Below are 17337 nucleotides of genomic sequence, written 5' to 3'. Positions count from 1 at the left end.
ACTGCGACGCTACGGAGAGCGTCTCAGCGCACTCGTCCGATCGCCCTACGCTCCTCCTCCTCCTCCTCCTCCTCCTCCGTCGTTGTGCTGGGCATGAAGCTTCTCAGGTGGATCCCGGAGCATGCAGCACAGGAGGTCAGCTGGTCCTTCCCAGTGCTCCACCTGACTTCTACTAGATCTGTCCGTATGCCCGCGGTCATTTCCTTCGTGATGAATTTATGGACTTCATTCAGGAAGGACCGGTGATCGGTGAGTAGCTTTCCTCTCCCACCACCTCCCTCATCCTCCTCCTTCCACCCCCCCACCCCCACTCATCTCCTTCTGTCTCCTAGTTCTCCTCCTCATCATCCCAGCGGTTTCTTCGTCTCGACGTCCTCCTCATGTCTTGTCTTCTCCTCCCCCTCCTCCTGATCGCTTTCCAGCCTTGGCGGTGCAGCGTATCGATGGCTTCAATCATTATCGTCGGCTGATCGGGAGTGATGAGACGAAGAGCAAAGGGAGAGACGAGGTGACAGCAAGAGAAATTTTCTTCTCCTTCCTCACTTTTACCGCAGAGGGAGCCAAGCTTGCGCGATCGGTCGATCCCCGTCTGACCTCTTGAATGTCACGTCTGACCCGCCGCCCTCAGTTTTGCCGTTGACGGCGTCAGGTGTGCCTTGTTGGCATCCCAGGACATGAAGCACGTGAGGGGCGATGGGAGGAGCGTGACCAGCTTGTGATGCTTCTGCTGCAGACTCTCCGTCAGCTGTCTTGTCTCTTCCTGGACGGCGACCTCAACTGGCCCGATGGCGTCCATGGCAAAGATTCGCTCCTGCCCCCCCCGGCATCTCTCGTTTGTCTTCCACGTGTTGCTCATTGAGATGCGCGCAGAGCTGCGACAACGTGCTGGACAGTTTGAAGGATCTTTCAAACGTCTCGAGCAAGATCCTCACACTAGCGATTATCAAGCCGGAGGCTACCATGCAGCTACACAAGATCCTCAAGGTTGTGATGATGTCATGAGGAATGCGATGGTGTTATGGGAGATGAGATGATGAAGTGAGGTGCTGTGTTGATGTTGATCAGCATCTCGAGTTTCATTCCTCCCTTTCTTACTCACACATCCCGAGATCTGATCATAATCATGTTTCATTTGCTTTCACCTGCACGGTTGTTCTTCTATTTTGCTCATCTCACATGTTGCCGTAGTACATGCGCAAGGCAGAGCTCAGCGTCATCGGCTTAAAGAAGTTGAGCATGAGTCAAGAACAAACACACTGTATCGCAAGGCACGATGGTGACAGCCTTCCATTCTTCTGCTCCTCGTAGCTCGTTGGCTCTCTCATCCCCCCTGTCAGGTGAAAATCATTCCAACAGCATGCTCCTTGGACAATCTTGTATCGCTCTCGCGCTGGAGCGAACGAACGGTCTCTTTCTGTGCTCCTCCTCAACCTCTTTCTCTTTCCTCCTCCTCTTCCTCCTCCTCTTCCTCCTGTTTCCTCCTCTTCCTCCTGTTTCCTCCTCGTCCTGTCTGCACTCCTTTTTCTCCACCCACCTATGCTTCCCTGCTCGTGACGCTCCAGCAGCGGTTGCTGTCCTCCTCAAATTGTGCGGTGATGAAGACCCCTCGCTTGCTCGGAGAAGGGACGAGTTTGCTCTCAGGTAAGAGAGGAGAGGAGAGGAGAGGAGAGGAGAGGAGAGGAGAGGAGAGGAGAGGAGAGGAGAGGAGAGGAGGGGTAGGGTGAGGAGTTAGGAGAGGAGAGGGTAGGAGAGAGAGGGAAGGAGAGAGGCACATTTTGCAATTTTATTGAGAGGAGAAAAGCGAGGGATTGAAAGCTGGAGAAAGTAGAGAGCAAGAGGAAGAAGGAGAACGGAGAGGAGGATGTATCAAGGAGGAGCGAGATTCTCAAACTTTCCTCGTCTTATCAGGGCTATGTTTGGACTCTCTGCTACAGCAAACGGCCTCCATGCCTCGCGTTCCTTCCTGTCTGCGCAGGAGGAGATCAGATCGATCTTTCCTGAGGTAGCCTCCTTGTTCGGCTCTATGATCTCCTCCTCCTCCTCCTCCTCCTCCTCCTCCTGTCCTTGACTCTCCCTTCTCCCTCACCAGTTTTTCAGTTGCATGTCGATCATCCCAGCAAGAACGACGAAGTCTGTGGAGCTCACAGACGACGTGTCGTGCACAAGGTGAAGGACGCGAGGAGGAGGAGGAGGAGGAAGAGGAGGAGGGGGAGGAGGACGAGGAGGAGGAGGAGGAGGTGGTGGTGGTGAAGGGCCTGCGGGCAGGGCGATCAGCGTACGTTGAAGGAAATGCTCTTCCTGTGCTTCTGCGAGGACGTGATCGCTGGTAAGTGCGAGGCGCTGGAGGAGGGAGGGAGGGGTTGGGGAGGGAGGAGATGACGGGAGGGCAGACGACGACTACATCGCGATCCTGGAGGACCTCGTCCTCGAGGACTTCAAGGTCTGCAACCTCCGCCTCACCACTCTCTCCACCAAGCAGAGCATCGAGCTTGCCGGTGCTCTTAGCCACAGGTACTTCCTCCCGCCCCCGGCTACACGCACGCGCACACTCCTCGATAGAAGCTGATTGGCTGCGGCAGGGGAGCCGACGAATCTTTTCGCCGCGGTCGCTGCCTCCTCCTCGCTCTTGAGAGGGATAACGCCCTCTCCCGCTTCCAGGTGCTGCCCCCCCTCCCCTTCCTCCCGCTCTTACAAGGCCGCCTTCCAGATGGCACAGAACAAGAAGCTCGGAGGGCAGGGCAGGCTGGCGGATCTTGTGGCTCGACATGCCAAGGAGGAGAGTAGCTGACTTCGTGCTGGAGGCGCTGGGACTGACTCTACTGAGCAGCTTGTGAGCAGTGAGAGTCATCCAAAGGCGCTGACGGCCATCTCCTACTGCTTTGATGTCCTTCACGACAGCAGCTTCGAGATCCGTCCGGCCTGAACCAAACCGACACCTCGTAGCCTCCCGGCTCCCTTCCCTTCCCCCAACTCATCTCCTCCCTGCACAATTCCCTCGTCTCTGCCTTCTCTCGCTGCCCTCTCTCTCTCTCTCTCTCTCTCTCTCTCTCTCTCTCTCTCTCTCTCTCTCTCTCTATCCCCGTCCTGCTCTCTGTTCTAGACAACGAATGGTGTAGATGTTTCAATCTCAACTTGCAGACTTCACATGATATTGCAGTCCGTCCCTGTAACAGCTTCACACAACATCCCTCCTCCTCTTCTCCAACCTGCCAGCCCACGGGGAAGCCCGTTCTCGTCCAACTCCAGATCTCCTCCTATCTCCTGCGACAGGGTCAGAGGAGTACAAGGAAGCAAGCAAGACAGACTTTAACAATTTCCGAAGGGGGCTGACCGCATCTCTGCATCTTCTGCATCAACTCAACAATTTTCTCTACATTCTCCGGCTCAGCGTCATAACATCGACAGATCTCCTGTATAATCCCAAACTGCTCCGAATATTTCTCGTACTCCTGCAGGCCCAGGGTGAACAACTCCCGAGGAGCTTCGCAAGGGACCTCGGTAGGAATGACGCCCTTGTTCTTGGCTAGCCAATCAGGGTACTTCGCTGCGATCTCCTGCAATGGCTCGTACAAGAATTCCTTGGAGAGAAGCTGCTGCATCATCCCTTCCATCACCCCCTTCCCCTCACACGTCAAGATCCTCACACATCACTGTCAAGTCACAGCTACCTGCATGTTCGGATCGTTGTCAAACCCTTGCAGTTGCTCAGTGAACTTCTGCAAAATTTCTTGCTCGTTCATCTCAGCCGAGCCCGAACTCCCTGATTTCAGAAGCTCCACCGTCTCTTTCACCGCGCTCGACAGCGCGTCCTCAGCCAAATCTTCGCCTTGCTGAAAGTTTTGAGTTGTACACTTTCCCTCCTCACACGCCCGTTGCAGGAGCCCTAGCTGCTTGTCCGCCATTCCCTTGCGGACCAATCAACCTTCATGCACAACAAGACCTTGAGGTGCTGACCTGGAACTCTTTCAAGAAGTCTTCCTCCAACCTCACGTCTGAGAGGAATATGCTCATCAGAGCTGTGAATTTCCCACAAACTTCTGCTCTAATAGCGTGCTTGTACTCTTCCGATCCATGCAATGGGGGCTGCTTGCTAGCCTCCTGCGCCGATCCATGATTCTTGCTCTCCTGCCGTCAACGTCTCAGATGGTTCAGTGCTCCAAGAGCTTGTACTGACGTTGCTCTCGTCCGTGAACTCCGAAAGAGTAGAGTCAAGAAGGTCTTCAAGCGCCTTCTCGTCCATTTTTTTTGCTCGATGCCTGTCCTTGATTCCGTCAGAGCTGCTCGTTTTAGTCATCCTTCTTTCACTCTGCTTTCATTATCTGCCTTCAAAAACCATTCCTTGTTACTTCTAGACATTCCAGTCTTCTTCCTCCCACTCCATCCCTCTCAACTCCTACACCTGTTCTCTCCTCTTCCCTCTGCTATCTACCTTATCCTCTCTGTCCTCCTTCTCCTCGACCCCAACTCTGCTCCCACTCACTCTCATGCTCTCTTCACCCACATCTCCATGCTCCCTTCCGTCTCTGCCATTCTTCTACTACATCTTCTACTACTACTCTCTTCCTCTACCCCCTGCGGCCTCTTCGCCATTCCCGACCAAACACGTCTTTTACTCATTACCAGCACGAGAAGTGCTATTATAAACAAGTCTGCCTCAGATCTGAATATGGAAAATTCTAAGGCAGCAAAAAACACTGTGACACTCAACATGATGGCATCCGGCGGAGCCTGAGCCCGGCCGGCCCGGCCGCCCGGCCGCCGGGGACTCGGACTGGCACCGGCGTGTGCCGACCCTGTACAGACCCGGCCCCCCCCCGGTGCTACTAGGCTAAGCAGCCTAGCCCGGCTGAGGCACAGGCTGGCCCGGCGACGCCCGGCCGCCGGGGGCCCGCCGCCGGGGGCCCGCCGCGGCGGCTGGCGGGCGGCGCGCCCGGCCGGCTGCTGAGCCGCGGGGCCCGGACTCGGGAGTCAAAAGCGGAGGCTCTCACGGCGGCCCACCCGGGGCCCCCGGCGGACCGTACTGACTCGGCGGCCCGGTCCGAGTCGGAGCCTGACTCGGGGCCGGCGGCCGGCGGCGGGGCTCAGCGGCCGCGGCCCCGCCGGGCTCCGCGCCCGGTGGCAGCGTGTGGCCTGTGAAAAGACGGTTTGAGGGCCAGCCTGGTGTGGCACTGACACTGGACACTGGACAACTGAAGCCTCCGGCTTCGGAAGTTCTGCGGTCCGACCGGGCCCACTGCGGCGGCGCGCGGCCGCCACTGCCGGAGTCCGACCGTACTGATCCGACCGTGAGTGGCAGTGTCCCGGCCCGCCGCCTGGCGGCCCGTGACTCAGTCCGAGTGATCGGACGGTGGCAGACAGTCAGTGATCAGATCAGACCGTGGCAATTCCTTGTTCTGTACTCAAAGTTATTCAAAAATCAGTCGGCACACGGTACGAGGGCAATCAGGAGTGTCTCCGACAAAGCCTGATCGGCAAGCTCGTCCCTACACTTTCGTGTGTTGAAAGTTTTTTGCCCTCACAACAGGCTGTAACTTGTATGAATGGCCTTTCTGAGATTTATCCTTCATATTCTTCTTTCTTGCAAACTTAAGAGCAACCACACCCCAAAGATCCCGACAATCCAGGGTTTTCATGCCTGAGATCATGCCTCTTCATACGATCAACCTTTACATCTCTGCAAGAAGCTCATCTGCAAAAGATCTTGACTGCGACCTACTCCCAGAAGATAGTTGATTCCACCAATCCGTTCACCTTTGAAACATTCAAGCTAATGCTCGCAAAATTCGGTCTAAGTTGTCCAGCATAAGCTGCTGCTGCTCCAGGATCTCGTCCTGATAATTTGTCAGCCGTCTCAGCAGCCCCAAAATCTCTGCTTCTGGCCGCCCCGTCCTCCGCTGGGACAGAAGCATGTTTACCAGCGACTTTTGTCCCTCCCGTGTGCATGCTTTCCGTAGACGCTTCCGGGACTCTCCTTGGGCCTCCTTCTTCTGATCTGCATCCCTTCGGCTTCCTCTACGCTTCCCTCCTTCCGACGAGGTGGAGGGGCAGCCGTTGCTCGATTCTGAGTCTGACCAAGGATAAGTTACGGTCTTGTTTCTCTTGGCCGTGCAACGATGGCTTCGCTCCCTGCAACCCGCCGAAGACGAGCACGACGACCTCGAGGACTGAGGCTCCAAGCCCGAGCCCGGGCTGCTCGAGCCCTCGGGCGGTGAGTCGCCGGCTTCAAGTCGGCGCGTGCAGGAGAATGTGCCGCTGCTCGTCTCCACGAACCCCTTGCTCGAGCCTCTTGCGCTCGTCGCGGAGCTCCGCGAGCCTGTCGCTTGCTTGCTGCCGTCCTCGCTCCCTCTGCCTTGCAGTCCTTCGGAGAAGAGGAGTCGCTCGAGCTCCCGTCCTTGCTGCCAAGACGTGTCGATGGTACCTTGCTCGCTGGTCCTATCCCTGCAGACTCTATCTCCTCGGTCTTGGAGCTGACCCCGTACATCCTTGCAACGAAGGAGCTCTCGACGGTAGCATAGCCGGGCTTGAGGGACCTCTGTGAGAAGATATCGGCGGCGAGTGCGGGGGTGAGAGCTTTCTTGCGGATGTTTGTATTGGTACTTGTTGCCGATGCTGTTGAAGAGTTTGCGAGCCTCTGTGCATTGTTGACGATGATGACTTGCATGCTGTAATCGAATCAACCTCCACCTCACTGGCCAGAATCTATTTAACCCAAGACCCACCAAAGACTAACTCTCAGTACACCTGAGATCCTTACACCAACCTTATTCACCTCAACGATACACAGCTGTGCAGTCTCTAACACTTTCACTGATGATGATAGAAATCTCAGAAGAACCACACAACACTTCCTTTATTCACAGCAGTCCCCTTCCCTTCAGTCCCTTGCAACCCAGCTGGCTCTAGAAGTGTTACTGATATCCATGTGATGTCTTTCTCACAAGCTGACGCCTTCTTCTAGCTATCGTCTCATGAAACTCGCGGCTGCGGCGAGGGTTTCTGCATCGTTCCGTGCAGGAGATCGCAATCTCGATCTCCCCGACAATCTCAACCCCTGCAACAATATTCCGACTGCCTTGCTATGAATCAAGAGGGCCAGCCTAGGATAGCAACTAATATCATGTTGCTGCCCCGATAATCCGGCCGCCGTACCCGGTGTGACGGTACGGTCGCGCGATCAGGGTACCAGCATTTTAGCTTTGAAAGGCTTAACTCAAAGTTAAGTTAAAATCAGTACGTGGACCGTACAATCATGAGAGGCTACTACGGAGATTTTAAACTTAACTTCAAGTTGAGGCCCCCCCGCATCGCCGGCCGGGGGTAACCCGGCGGCGGGCGGCCCGGCCCAGTGACCCGGTACCGTCTCAGTCTCACTGGCTAGACGCTCACCCGGGCGACAAGGCGGCCCGGCTACTACTAAGAAGACACCGTCACGGATGGAACGTGAATGATCGGGAGAACAAGGGGGCCGCGATCACTGGCACGCGGCCGGTCCCGGCGCCGTAGCCGCCGGGCTAGTACCGCCCCCGGGCCCCGGGAGCCTCGGAACCTCCGCCAACCGGGCGCAAATGGTCACCGTGGACACGCCAGCCGACTCGGACCCGCCGGTCCGGCGTACAACTTTACTGTATTACCGTAGTTTTACTCAAAGTTAAGTTAAAACAGTAGTACTTAACTTTGAGTAAAAGACTCACCAGGTTTGCAGGACTAGCCTGAAAAGGGGAGAATGGCGGCGGAGATCGGTGAGGAGGGTAGGAGTGGAATGGTGCTGATGATGGGGCAGGAGGAGCAGCTCTCGCCGCCGTCCTCGTCTCCTCCTCTGTCTACTACCACACTTGTTCGCTTGTCTACCGGCAACCTCTTCGTCCCGACCAGGTCTTGCTGAGCACGGCGACTTAGCCTGAAGCTTTCGCACAGAAAGTTGATTTCAAGAATGAAAGCTTGTTCATGGGGAAATATGAGCACCCTCACATTGGTAGAAGAGAGACGCATCTGTAAAGTTTGCTGATTCAGAGCAGGGTATCGTCCAGATCTTGCGCCAAAGATGGAGAGGACGGGTTGGCAAGAAAGGAAGCTCGTTCCGACAGATGATGGAAAGGATGTTCTTCAAGAGTTTATCAGTCATCCAGTACACAAGTTCCTTCGTACCTCCACCGTGCCCTCATGCTTCATGTGGCAGAAAACAGCATCCTCGAACGAGGGAACGTCAACGAAGGGCATCTGCATTCTTCTCCCAGGTCGTGAACGAGGGATGGTAGGGAGGGATGGAGGGCATTGACGAGGACGAGCAGGTCTCGGAGATACTATCGAGAGGTGCGCCAACCTCGCAGACTTCCTGGCAGGGAGAGGCTACGCTGTGCATGGCGTCGGTAAGTCCCTTCACCTCAAGGGGCAGCGTTCAACGCCTTGCAGACTATCCCGGGTGGGGCTACAGCCAAAGGGAGAGCGGATCTGGGAGCAAGTTCGTTCCGTGAGTGATGGTGGAGATGCTGAGCATGAGGTTGAGAGAGTTGCAGATGTTTGACGAGAGATTGGAACAAGGAGGTTTGTGAGCCGGTCTTGGACTACGTGAAACGGGTCAAGTCGCGATACCCAACGGATTCACCTTGTTTCGTCATCGCTCCGTCTCTGGGTGGGGGAACAGCGCTGAGGCTCTGTAAGACGATCGGATCAAGATGTTGATGATTGTGTGAGATATTCTTGGAGGTATCATGGAGCCGGAACTGTTCAAAGGTGCAGTTCTGCTCTGTCCAGCTTTACAGTTTGACGGGCACATGATTCTTCAATACTTGTCTTGGGTGAGAGGAGGAGGAGGATGAGTAGAGAGATGGTGTATCTGGATCTGAACATCTCTTTCCTGGTGCTGTTGCAGGTGATCTCGTCCCTCTTCCCTCGCCTTGGAGTTCCTTCGGTCGGAGAGGACGATGTGGGGTCAAGGAATCTGTTCATTGCGGAAACCATTGTATGTTGAACATTGTTTCGCTCACTGAAGATGCGAAAATCTCGTTTTGTTCTAATCTCACGAGCAGGTGAATGACAAAACCAAGAGCAACACGGCAATCCCTGCATTGACAGGATACTCCTTGCTACAGGTGACGGGGAGGGAGCCAAGGCAACACTCAGAGACGTGACGACTTTTGCAGCACTTCAAGTTTTGTCAAGCCAACATGCATAGAATGAAGGTATCCTGCGATACATCGCTGTTGCTGCTCATAACGCATGTCGACATCAAGGTTCCCTTCTTGACGTTGCACGGGAAGAAAGACATGATCATAAAGCCCTCGTGCTCCGAGGAGTTGCTGCAGAAGGTTTGCCCTAAAGAGTCACTGTTCCCCTCGTCACCCCCTGTTGGCTGCTGACTCCCGTTGAAGGCGGAAGTGGAGGACAAGCAGGGCAAGTGGTACGAGGAGGCATGGCATGACCTCTTGTTTGAGCCGGGTGAGCCCGGCACCTTCCGATGCAGCACCCTCCGATTGACTTGGCGTGCAGAGCACGAGCAGGTGATGGAGGACATCGCCAAGTGGATTGACGATCATGCCTGACATCCGAAGCGACGAGGCGGCTGGGCAGCATCGGCCCTGGCGGTGGCTGACGAGGAGCCAGAGCATCTTGACGCGTTGACATTGACATAGACCTTGATATGACCTGTCGACCTCTGTCGACCTCACCCTTCCAGCTTGAGATATTCCCCGACGTCTCGTCCTACACACCTTGACGCACGTCACCTCGACACCACTCTCTGCATCCTCCTCCCTCCTCCTCTGCTCCTCCGCGGTCGACGGCTTACCTGCAGTTGTCGTTGTCGCATGACATGCATCCCATGATCGAGTCCAAGAAGCTCTTGCTCGTCGAGCATGCCCATGTGCACTTGCCACTTGCACAGGAGGCGTCAAAGTGCGCTGGTCCTCTTCCCTGCTCCTTCCATCAGCCCAGCGAAGAGAGAGGCAAGAGGCTCACCGTCCCGTCGTTTCCACAGGGTTCATGGTCTTGCTTACATAGGATCGTCTGTCCTGTAGGGAGCTTGCAGAGTTTGCCTTGCTCCTGACTGGATTCTGTTGCCTTGACCTGCAGTAATGTTTCAGCCATCAGTACACAGACAAACGTGACCGACGTCAACCGATATAGACGGCTTGAGAGCTTTCTCTTCCTTCGGAGAGGCTGAGGGCTAGGGAGCAAGAATGTAATCAGAATCGCCCTGTCCTCCACTCCCTCAGGATCCACCTGGTCGGGAAGCCCTGCCTTCTTCTGCGCGATCGCTCTCAAGGCCTTTGCTCGTGCTGCAAGCCTAGGGCTGTCCTCCGAGCGAGCCAACTTGCCCCCTTGGACTGCGAGAGCATCTGAATTCCTTCCTCTTTTGAGCTGGAGAGCTCTTGCTGAGGCTGGGGATGGAGCGAGTGTTGCAGCAGGGGACTGAGACTCTTCTTGGGGGAGGAAACCGACATCGTTTCCATCGCTTGAAGTCAGGCTGTCTTCCCCGAGCTGCCTCAACAGCAGGCAGCTCTCTTGTCGGTAGCTCCAAGCTTTGCACTCCTTTGCATCCAAGCAGAGCTTGCAACATTCCTCTTGGCTCACGAGAAACGCGCGGCTGCTGCCCGTGATTGGGACTGCATCATTGGGTAAAGGAGCGACATCTTTCTGGACCTGTCAGCGAATCAGACAGACCATCGCAGAGAAAGGTGTGAAAGTGACGTGGAGAAAGAGAAGACGAAGTACAGCGACAGATAGAGTTGGAATGAGAAACGCGAACATAGCTACAGGGGTTTGCAGCAACAGGAAGGAGAAAACGCAACACGAATACAAAAATGGTGACGGGGCAGACAGCAACGAAGAAATAAAAGAAGAGATCAAATTGGTGATCCACCGAGAACGAGGAGCATGCTCCGATCTGAACGGAATCGTTCATCGTGACGTGGCTGGGAATAGCGAACGGCTTCGACTTCGGTCCGAGATCGAGCTGCGACCTGTTGCAGATGTTGTCAGTTGTCAGACTCCATCCCTCTCGCTGCCTACCGGGGCCAGTCTTCCCCGAGAACGTAGGGATCTGATTTCAGGTATCGCTGTGACAGGTAGCATGTGAGCCAACCTTGAAATGCACATGAAGGATTTGACCTGGAACATCCTCCCAGCAAAGATCCCTGATTTCCCCAGCGCAAACTTGCGCTCCTCAGCATCGGGACCGAGCCTCAAGTACTGCAAGAAGATGTCAAAACCTGGGACAACCTTGCAGGAGGAAAGAGACGTTGAAGGCGTCTTGCACACTTTTCCCATGCGCCCTCATACACCTTGACACTCCCTCTAGGGACGTGTTTGCGTCCGAACACGCTTCAAACAACGCCTGAGCCTCGGTCAACTCTCAAAAAAATCACTTTCTCAGTCGCAAAGCTTTACGTAATGCAGATGTCGATTCATCTGATACCCATCCTGACGAGCAGGGCTCCCTCGTGGAATGTTTGCAAGCCATCCTGGACCCGCCGTGCTGATCCGAGCATGTGGAACAGCGCGCAGATGTTGTCTCCCCAGCCAGCCAGCCACTGGTCCGGGACGAGGGCCCGAGAGTTCAGATTGTGGAGTTCCGAATCCGCACGGGGGCTCGACGCAGGTTTCAGCATTCCATTTCCCTTTCACGATTCCTCCTCCCGTGGATGTTGTCTTCGAAGGGTCGGGGAGCGTTCCCTGGCCATCATCCTCTTAGCGCACTCAATGGATGGTAGGAGGACGAACCGGCAGGTTGTAGGCGCTAGGCTTCGAAGGGCCCCAAAGGGAGTTCGAGTCAGAGTTGATTGGGTTACTGTCGATGTATTGTGGATCCTGGATATCAAACCCGTCGGTCAAGGTAGAAGAACAAGAGGAGGAGCTTACCTGCGTTGGTATGCTCACGGCACTTCTAGCGATGTGTCTGAATGCTGCTCCCTGTAAGACGTTTCAGAGCTCGATAAAACTGGTGAGCAGCTTTGAACCAGGTATGACGTGGAAGGATTTTGAACCATCTCCTCAAATCTTGCAACGCCGCCGCCTCCATGCTGGGCAGAAGCCAGACTCGGAGAGAGAAACGTTTCTATCCTTCCAACTTTCCAGCACAGCACACACAGCAATGGAATCAAAGCGCAAGCTGTGAAGTACCTTCGTGCGTTGCGCACATGGATTCCTTTGTCCCTCATCAAGATGAAAGGAGCCGGCTCTGCCTGAACATGCTCTAGTGCTTCGTCGAACATGGCTACTGATCACGTCGGGATCGGATGAAGCCTCAGTGTAGGAGTGGAACTAGCCGAGTCTCATCTCATCTCATCTCATCTCATCTCATCTCATCTCATCTCATCTCGTGGTGTGTCTTGTCTTGTCTTGTCTTGTCTTGTCTTGTCTTGTCTTGTCTTGTCTTGTCTTGTCTTGTCTTGTCTTGTCTTGTCTTGTCTTGTCTTGTCTTGTCACTTGTCTCACTTCACATCATCTCGTCTCTACTCTCCTCATCTCATTCGTTTCGGCATGAAAGGAATTTCCAGCCATGAAACCGCAGAAATAGATCGGTCAATTCTCACCCCTACCCCATTCTTTTCAAGGTAAATGAGAGGGTATGACATTTACAGGAGTACCGGTTTCAAAGACAGATAATTCCGGGGTGGGGTAGATAAGTAATGCGGCCGGTGGGCCTGTAGTAGGAAAGTGGAATGGAGGAGGAGGAGGAGGAGGCGGCGGCGGAAGAGGAAGAGGAGGAGGAGGACGAGGAGGATTATGAGTAGAAGGGAGGAGGAGGAGGAAGGAGGGAGGAGGAGGAGGAGGATTATGAGTGAAAGAAGGAGAAGAAGGGAAGAGGAGAAGGGAAGATTATGAGTAGAAGGAGGAGGAGGAGGAGAAGGGAGGAGGAGAAGGGAGGAGGAGAAGGGAGGAGGAGACCAGGAGTATGATGTAAGAGCTGAATATAGATCGAACTGTTTGAGTCTACCACGGAGGAAGAAGAGGGGGGATAAGAATTCGACTTGGCTGCCTGTCTAACCAAGGAAGCGTAAGGCATCATTGAGCCAAAGGAGGCGAAAAAAGAGATAGACTTCCAGACATATCAATGCAGTGATGTTTGAAGGGAGTCAAGGGAGGGTTTGAAAGAGCTCTTTCTTGTGCTGGATGACATACACGGGATATTTGTATTGCAATCAGACCGCGTGGAAGGTTTGTAACTGCTATGCACTACCAGGAATCTTCTGCTACATGATCAGATGCACGACCAAGACGAGATACAATGATACACTGCTCTTCAAGATGATCAACGAAACCTAGCTCGAGAATGAAAATGCTCTGATTTCTGCGCGAAACTCCGATATGACGGGCAAAGCCCAGGCTTAGCTGACTTGGAGCAGAACGGAGCCTAGGTACAACAAACCTACGCTTCACTTCATCCTTACCTTTCTCTATGCTCTATGATGTTGAACACATATTACTCCTCTCGGCTGCATAGATGATAAGAACGGCGACCGCAATTCTTCTTCTATGTATCATCCAAGGCACCATCCCGGAAGAGAGGCAGCTGTTTTCCTGCCGACAAATTCACCAAGGTACCAACAGGATTGTGTTGGACGCAGCATTACAATCGATGTCTCACCTGCGAGATTGCCGCTCTCAGTCTGTATGGAGGTTGTGCTTGCGCGGTGGATCATGTGAAGTATCAGCTTGCATGACATCGGATATAAAGAGCGCTGGCAATTCTTCAGATGGGCAGCGGAGGGATAGCTGCGAGAGGAGCAGCCTGCAGGACAAAGACGCTGAGTCCCTTGTGGCCTATGAGAAGATGCTGTCATATGCCGGCTGCAGTGTAAACTCTAGGATACGCGTTCTTCAGAAAGCGCTCAGATGCTCTCCCAAGAATCTCCGCGCCCTTGACAGCCTTGCTTCTCTCCACGAGGTACGTCAGGGCCTTGCGGTGGTGGATAGGAAGGCTGACCCATGATCGCAGTCCTTGGGGTTGTACGAGTTAGCAGCGAATGAATGGTTTCAGATCCTTGAGATTAGGAGGAAGAGGAATGTCTCCTGCTGTGATAGCCCTTGTTCCCTCGCGCACTCTGTTGCAGCATCCCTTTCAGAGTTGAAGTTTGACAGCTTTCCTCCGTCGTTGCACATGTATCGATCGAAGGCTCTTGTGAACCTGGGGAAAATAGTGATGTTGACTTCAACGCCGACGTGCAATCTCTCTTGTGAGTATCAAGTTTGAAGGAACAGTAATGTGATATCTCAATGTTGTTGAACGATTGCTGTGATGCATCCCTTTGGACAGACGAGTGACATGACTTGATTGTTCGATAGATGTATCCATGACTGCCTTTGAGACGGCTCTAGAGTTTGACCCGAACTCGGTCGAAGCTTACAAAGAGTAGAGTGTTACACATTCGAATCTGAAAGTCTGTTGAAAGGCACCTTTGACAGGCTTTTGAAGATCGCGGCATCGGACAAGCACACTGACTGGACTCAAGCATGGTGGTAGGTTCAGATGAAACGCGTGAGTTCACCTTTGACGTTGGTTCGAGGTGGTCATCGCTCGAAGGAAACGTTGGGGTCACACAGGTAAGACTCAGAAAACATCAAAGTTTCAACTCTTATCCGTCCCAGGCGATCCAAGACCTCGACAGACTCTTCCAGCATCAGCTGCAAGAGCAGAAATTCTTGTCCGACCTGCAACGGTCGTCATTGTGAACTTTTCGTTCGTTCATAGGCCTCACTCGGTGGAAGCAGAGAGATTCAAGTGACGTGGAGGTCGAGGAAGCCTCTGATCAACGCAACCTGCCTCCTCTCTCATCAAAAGAAATTGAAAAGGCTCGCAGAGATGAGATTCGCTGTACGATGGACCTTGAATGATGCCGATGCTGACGATCTCCCATCAGTCGACTGCCCGTGAATATCGGAAGAGGCAGGCCATTCTTGCTAGTTTACACTCTGACATCGGAGAAGTGATGTACACACATGGGTACTTGTGACTTCTTGCATGCAACAGATGATGAGATTAAAACAGGCCCGATCGCTCGTTTGCCGTAGAGAAGCATCAGACAGCGCTGGCTATTCATCCTCATTGTATTCCAGCTTCAATCAGGTCAGACTTGCTAGCTTTGCCGTAGCCCCAACCATTTACTGCTGCTGCTGCTGTTGACCTTTTGTCCATGCTCACCTGAATTCATTCGATTGTTTTGTTTTGACGTGTCGATAACATTGTTGCTGTTTTGCTATTGACGGAGTTGGCAGGTTGGGACAGTTGCTGCTGTCGTCCATCAAGGACGGAAATCAGCACGAGAACTCTCCGTCAGATTTCTTCAAAGACTCGTCGAGCAAAGTGATGAAGGCCTATGCTGCTTCTAAAGCTGTGATCGCACGAATGTGAGATGTAACGCGAGATGAGAAACTTGATGACGCTGTCGAATAGTTCCAACGCGATGAAAATGTCACATGGTCACCTCAGCAGTGTCACGAGTAAGTGGTGGGGGAACGTGGACGGGTCAAGCATGTATGCTGCCTTGCTCGACATGCTTTCGTCACTTGCCGCCTCCAAGAAGATGAGATTAGCGGAAAACCTCTTAAGAGACTGTTCTTCTGCTTGGCCGAACAATACGCAAGTTGCGTTCTTGTTTGGGTTTTGTGAGATGAGGTGAAGCAAGTGAGAATGAGCGGAGATGAGTGACTTGTGCTAGGCTGGGGAAACTCAAAGAGGCCGAGACGATCTTCCAGCGCTGCCTCCGCGTGGAGCCGAACAACTCACAGGCTCTTGCAGGTTGACATGATCAAGAATGATGCCAGAAAACATTAAGACGATAACGATGATGATGACGATGATGATGATGATGATGATGATGCTGATGATGATGAGCTGATAATGATATTGATACTTTCAATGACGAAGATGACAAAGATATTTATGGTAGTGGTGACGATGTCAATCAGGTCTAACGGAAGTCCGTCTACATCAAGGGCTTGAGGGGAACGCAGAAGTGGGGGAGATGATCTTGAGAGTATGTTGGAGTTGCTTCTTGCCATGCAACTCAACTAAAGAGCTGGCAGGCCGTCAGTTTGTCTCCCCAGGAGCCTTTCGTGCTGCATGCTAGCGCTTTCTTCTCGTGGAAGAGTGGAAGATTGTCTCAGGTAACACCACCACTCGCCGTCAAACTCCACGTGACGTCGGGCAGGCGGGAGAAATGCTGGAAAGAATCGACGGCCAAATGATCAGAATCTTCGACGATCCATGGGTAGAGGAGGTCAGTTCTGTGTTTCTCAAATGTACTCCTCCCACACTGTTCACTCAGCACTCTTCTGCTCGTTCTCTGTCGTTACTCCTTCTCCTCTCTTCTCCTCTCCTCTCAATTTCTCTGTCGCCCCCCTTCATTGTTGGTTGTCCTCCTTCTGCTCTCTCATCTCATCTCATCTCATCTCATCTCTTCTCTTCTCTGTTGACGAGTGTGCGGCAGGCAAGGTTGCATGCCACAGCCGCAAAGCTCAGTTCGAGGCATCCAGTGAGGAGGAGGAGGGAGGAAGACGACAAGACCTTGTCTGCGTGCTTCAACCGACACGACTCTGTCGAGCTTGTGGGCACCTTCAAGGGTGAAGACGAGGTAGAGGCCGCGGGCGCCCTGTCGGCGTCTGACCTGTCCTTCAGCGCTCTCCTGCGAAGAGGAGGAAGCTCCTTTCTGAACAGCAGGAGGACGCAGGGGCCGCAGCACCCGACGAGATCGTGAGGAGGGTGCCGATGGACCTTAGCTTCCTCCGCTCCAGCCGCCTCATGCAGACAGCCGAGTCCTTCCTTGAAGCCGCCAAGATGCACCAGAAGTTCATCGAGGAGCACATGGCCAACAATCGCACGGCCACCATGTAACTCCCTCTCCTCCTTGCCCCCCGTTTCCACATTCTCGTCCTCGTCCTCGTCCTCGTCCTCGTCCTCGTCCTCCTCGTCTCCGACCCCCGTCCCCGCATTCTCCTTTGTTCCCCACTTCCTCCTGCCTCTCCTGCCTCTGCTGCTTCCCCCCCTTCCCTACCCCACAATTCCTTCTCAACACCCGAATCCCAAGCCTGGCAGGACACCCTCTATACTGACACTCTTGTCAACCTTCCCTGTCCCCTTATCTCCTCCCTCCCTCTCTTTTCTCTTCTCTCCTGCCTCCTTCTCCTCTCCCTCCCTCCCCTCGCGCCTCATGCTAGTACCGGCAGGAACGCTCTCAACTTGGAGCAAGTTGATTCGGATGACCCTTACTTCGAGTTCGACATGCAGACATTGCCGGCAGACCATCCTAGACTGCTGCAGGTCTCCTCCTCCTCTCCTCCCTCCTCTCCTCCCTCCTCTCCTCCCTCCTCTCCCTCTCCCTCTCCCTCTCGCTCACCTTA

The 17337-nt window shown here is 53.9% G+C and overlaps 6 protein-coding genes across 6 annotated transcripts; 3 read left to right on the top strand and 3 right to left on the bottom strand.

Moving 5' to 3' along the window:
* Positions 1–218: 218 nt before the first annotated feature.
* On the top strand, positions 219–2788 carry GUITHDRAFT_108131 (hypothetical protein; the record flags this gene model as incomplete). The annotated part of the gene is made up of 14 exons (XM_005833019.1): positions 219–249; positions 423–508; positions 555–577; positions 629–683; positions 871–984; positions 1189–1276; positions 1338–1406; positions 1566–1641; positions 1909–2002; positions 2098–2166; positions 2266–2326; positions 2391–2511; positions 2580–2658; positions 2708–2788. The coding sequence occupies 14 exons, from the start codon at positions 219–221 to the stop codon at positions 2786–2788; spliced, it is 1047 nt and encodes a 348-aa protein (XP_005833076.1).
* A 484-nt stretch (positions 2789–3272) lies between these two features.
* GUITHDRAFT_70847 (hypothetical protein) lies at positions 3273–3599 on the bottom strand (the record flags this gene model as incomplete). Its single annotated transcript, XM_005833018.1, has 2 exons — positions 3273–3449; positions 3495–3599. 2 exons carry the CDS (start codon positions 3597–3599, stop codon positions 3273–3275), a joined length of 282 nt encoding a protein of 93 aa, XP_005833075.1.
* Positions 3600–5762: 2163 nt separating this feature from the next.
* GUITHDRAFT_138567 (hypothetical protein) lies at positions 5763–6661 on the bottom strand (the record flags this gene model as incomplete). The annotated part of the gene is made up of 2 exons (XM_005833017.1): positions 5763–6395; positions 6419–6661. The coding sequence occupies 2 exons, from the start codon at positions 6659–6661 to the stop codon at positions 5763–5765; spliced, it is 876 nt and encodes a 291-aa protein (XP_005833074.1).
* A 1062-nt stretch (positions 6662–7723) lies between these two features.
* On the top strand, positions 7724–9539 carry GUITHDRAFT_108128 (hypothetical protein; the record flags this gene model as incomplete). Its single annotated transcript, XM_005833016.1, has 14 exons — positions 7724–7739; positions 7781–7872; positions 7915–7972; positions 8016–8125; positions 8177–8234; positions 8289–8366; positions 8410–8467; positions 8514–8574; positions 8870–8959; positions 9027–9089; positions 9141–9179; positions 9231–9305; positions 9369–9435; positions 9487–9539. The coding sequence occupies 14 exons, from the start codon at positions 7724–7726 to the stop codon at positions 9537–9539; spliced, it is 918 nt and encodes a 305-aa protein (XP_005833073.1).
* A 122-nt stretch (positions 9540–9661) lies between these two features.
* GUITHDRAFT_138566 (hypothetical protein) lies at positions 9662–12209 on the bottom strand (the record flags this gene model as incomplete). Its single annotated transcript, XM_005833015.1, has 10 exons — positions 9662–9707; positions 9785–9909; positions 9955–10638; positions 10859–10958; positions 11008–11054; positions 11107–11187; positions 11719–11805; positions 11857–11907; positions 11982–12057; positions 12118–12209. 10 exons carry the CDS (start codon positions 12207–12209, stop codon positions 9662–9664), a joined length of 1389 nt encoding a protein of 462 aa, XP_005833072.1.
* Positions 12210–13657: 1448 nt separating this feature from the next.
* On the top strand, positions 13658–16831 carry GUITHDRAFT_108126 (hypothetical protein; the record flags this gene model as incomplete). Its single annotated transcript, XM_005833014.1, has 17 exons — positions 13658–13885; positions 13937–14015; positions 14284–14350; positions 14404–14457; positions 14505–14541; positions 14587–14657; positions 14710–14812; positions 14859–14941; positions 14987–15064; positions 15214–15345; positions 15392–15613; positions 15657–15736; positions 15907–15974; positions 16024–16104; positions 16149–16217; positions 16428–16571; positions 16616–16831. 17 exons carry the CDS (start codon positions 13658–13660, stop codon positions 16829–16831), a joined length of 1812 nt encoding a protein of 603 aa, XP_005833071.1.
* Positions 16832–17337: the final 506 nt, after the last annotated feature.

The sequence above is a fragment of the Guillardia theta genome (genome assembly GCF_000315625.1).
Source record: "Guillardia theta CCMP2712 unplaced genomic scaffold GUITHscaffold_32, whole genome shotgun sequence".
NCBI classification, from domain to species: Eukaryota; class Cryptophyceae; order Pyrenomonadales; family Geminigeraceae; genus Guillardia; species Guillardia theta.
Note: the sequence above shows the minus strand (reverse complement) of the source record. Positions and strands in the feature narration are given on the sequence as shown.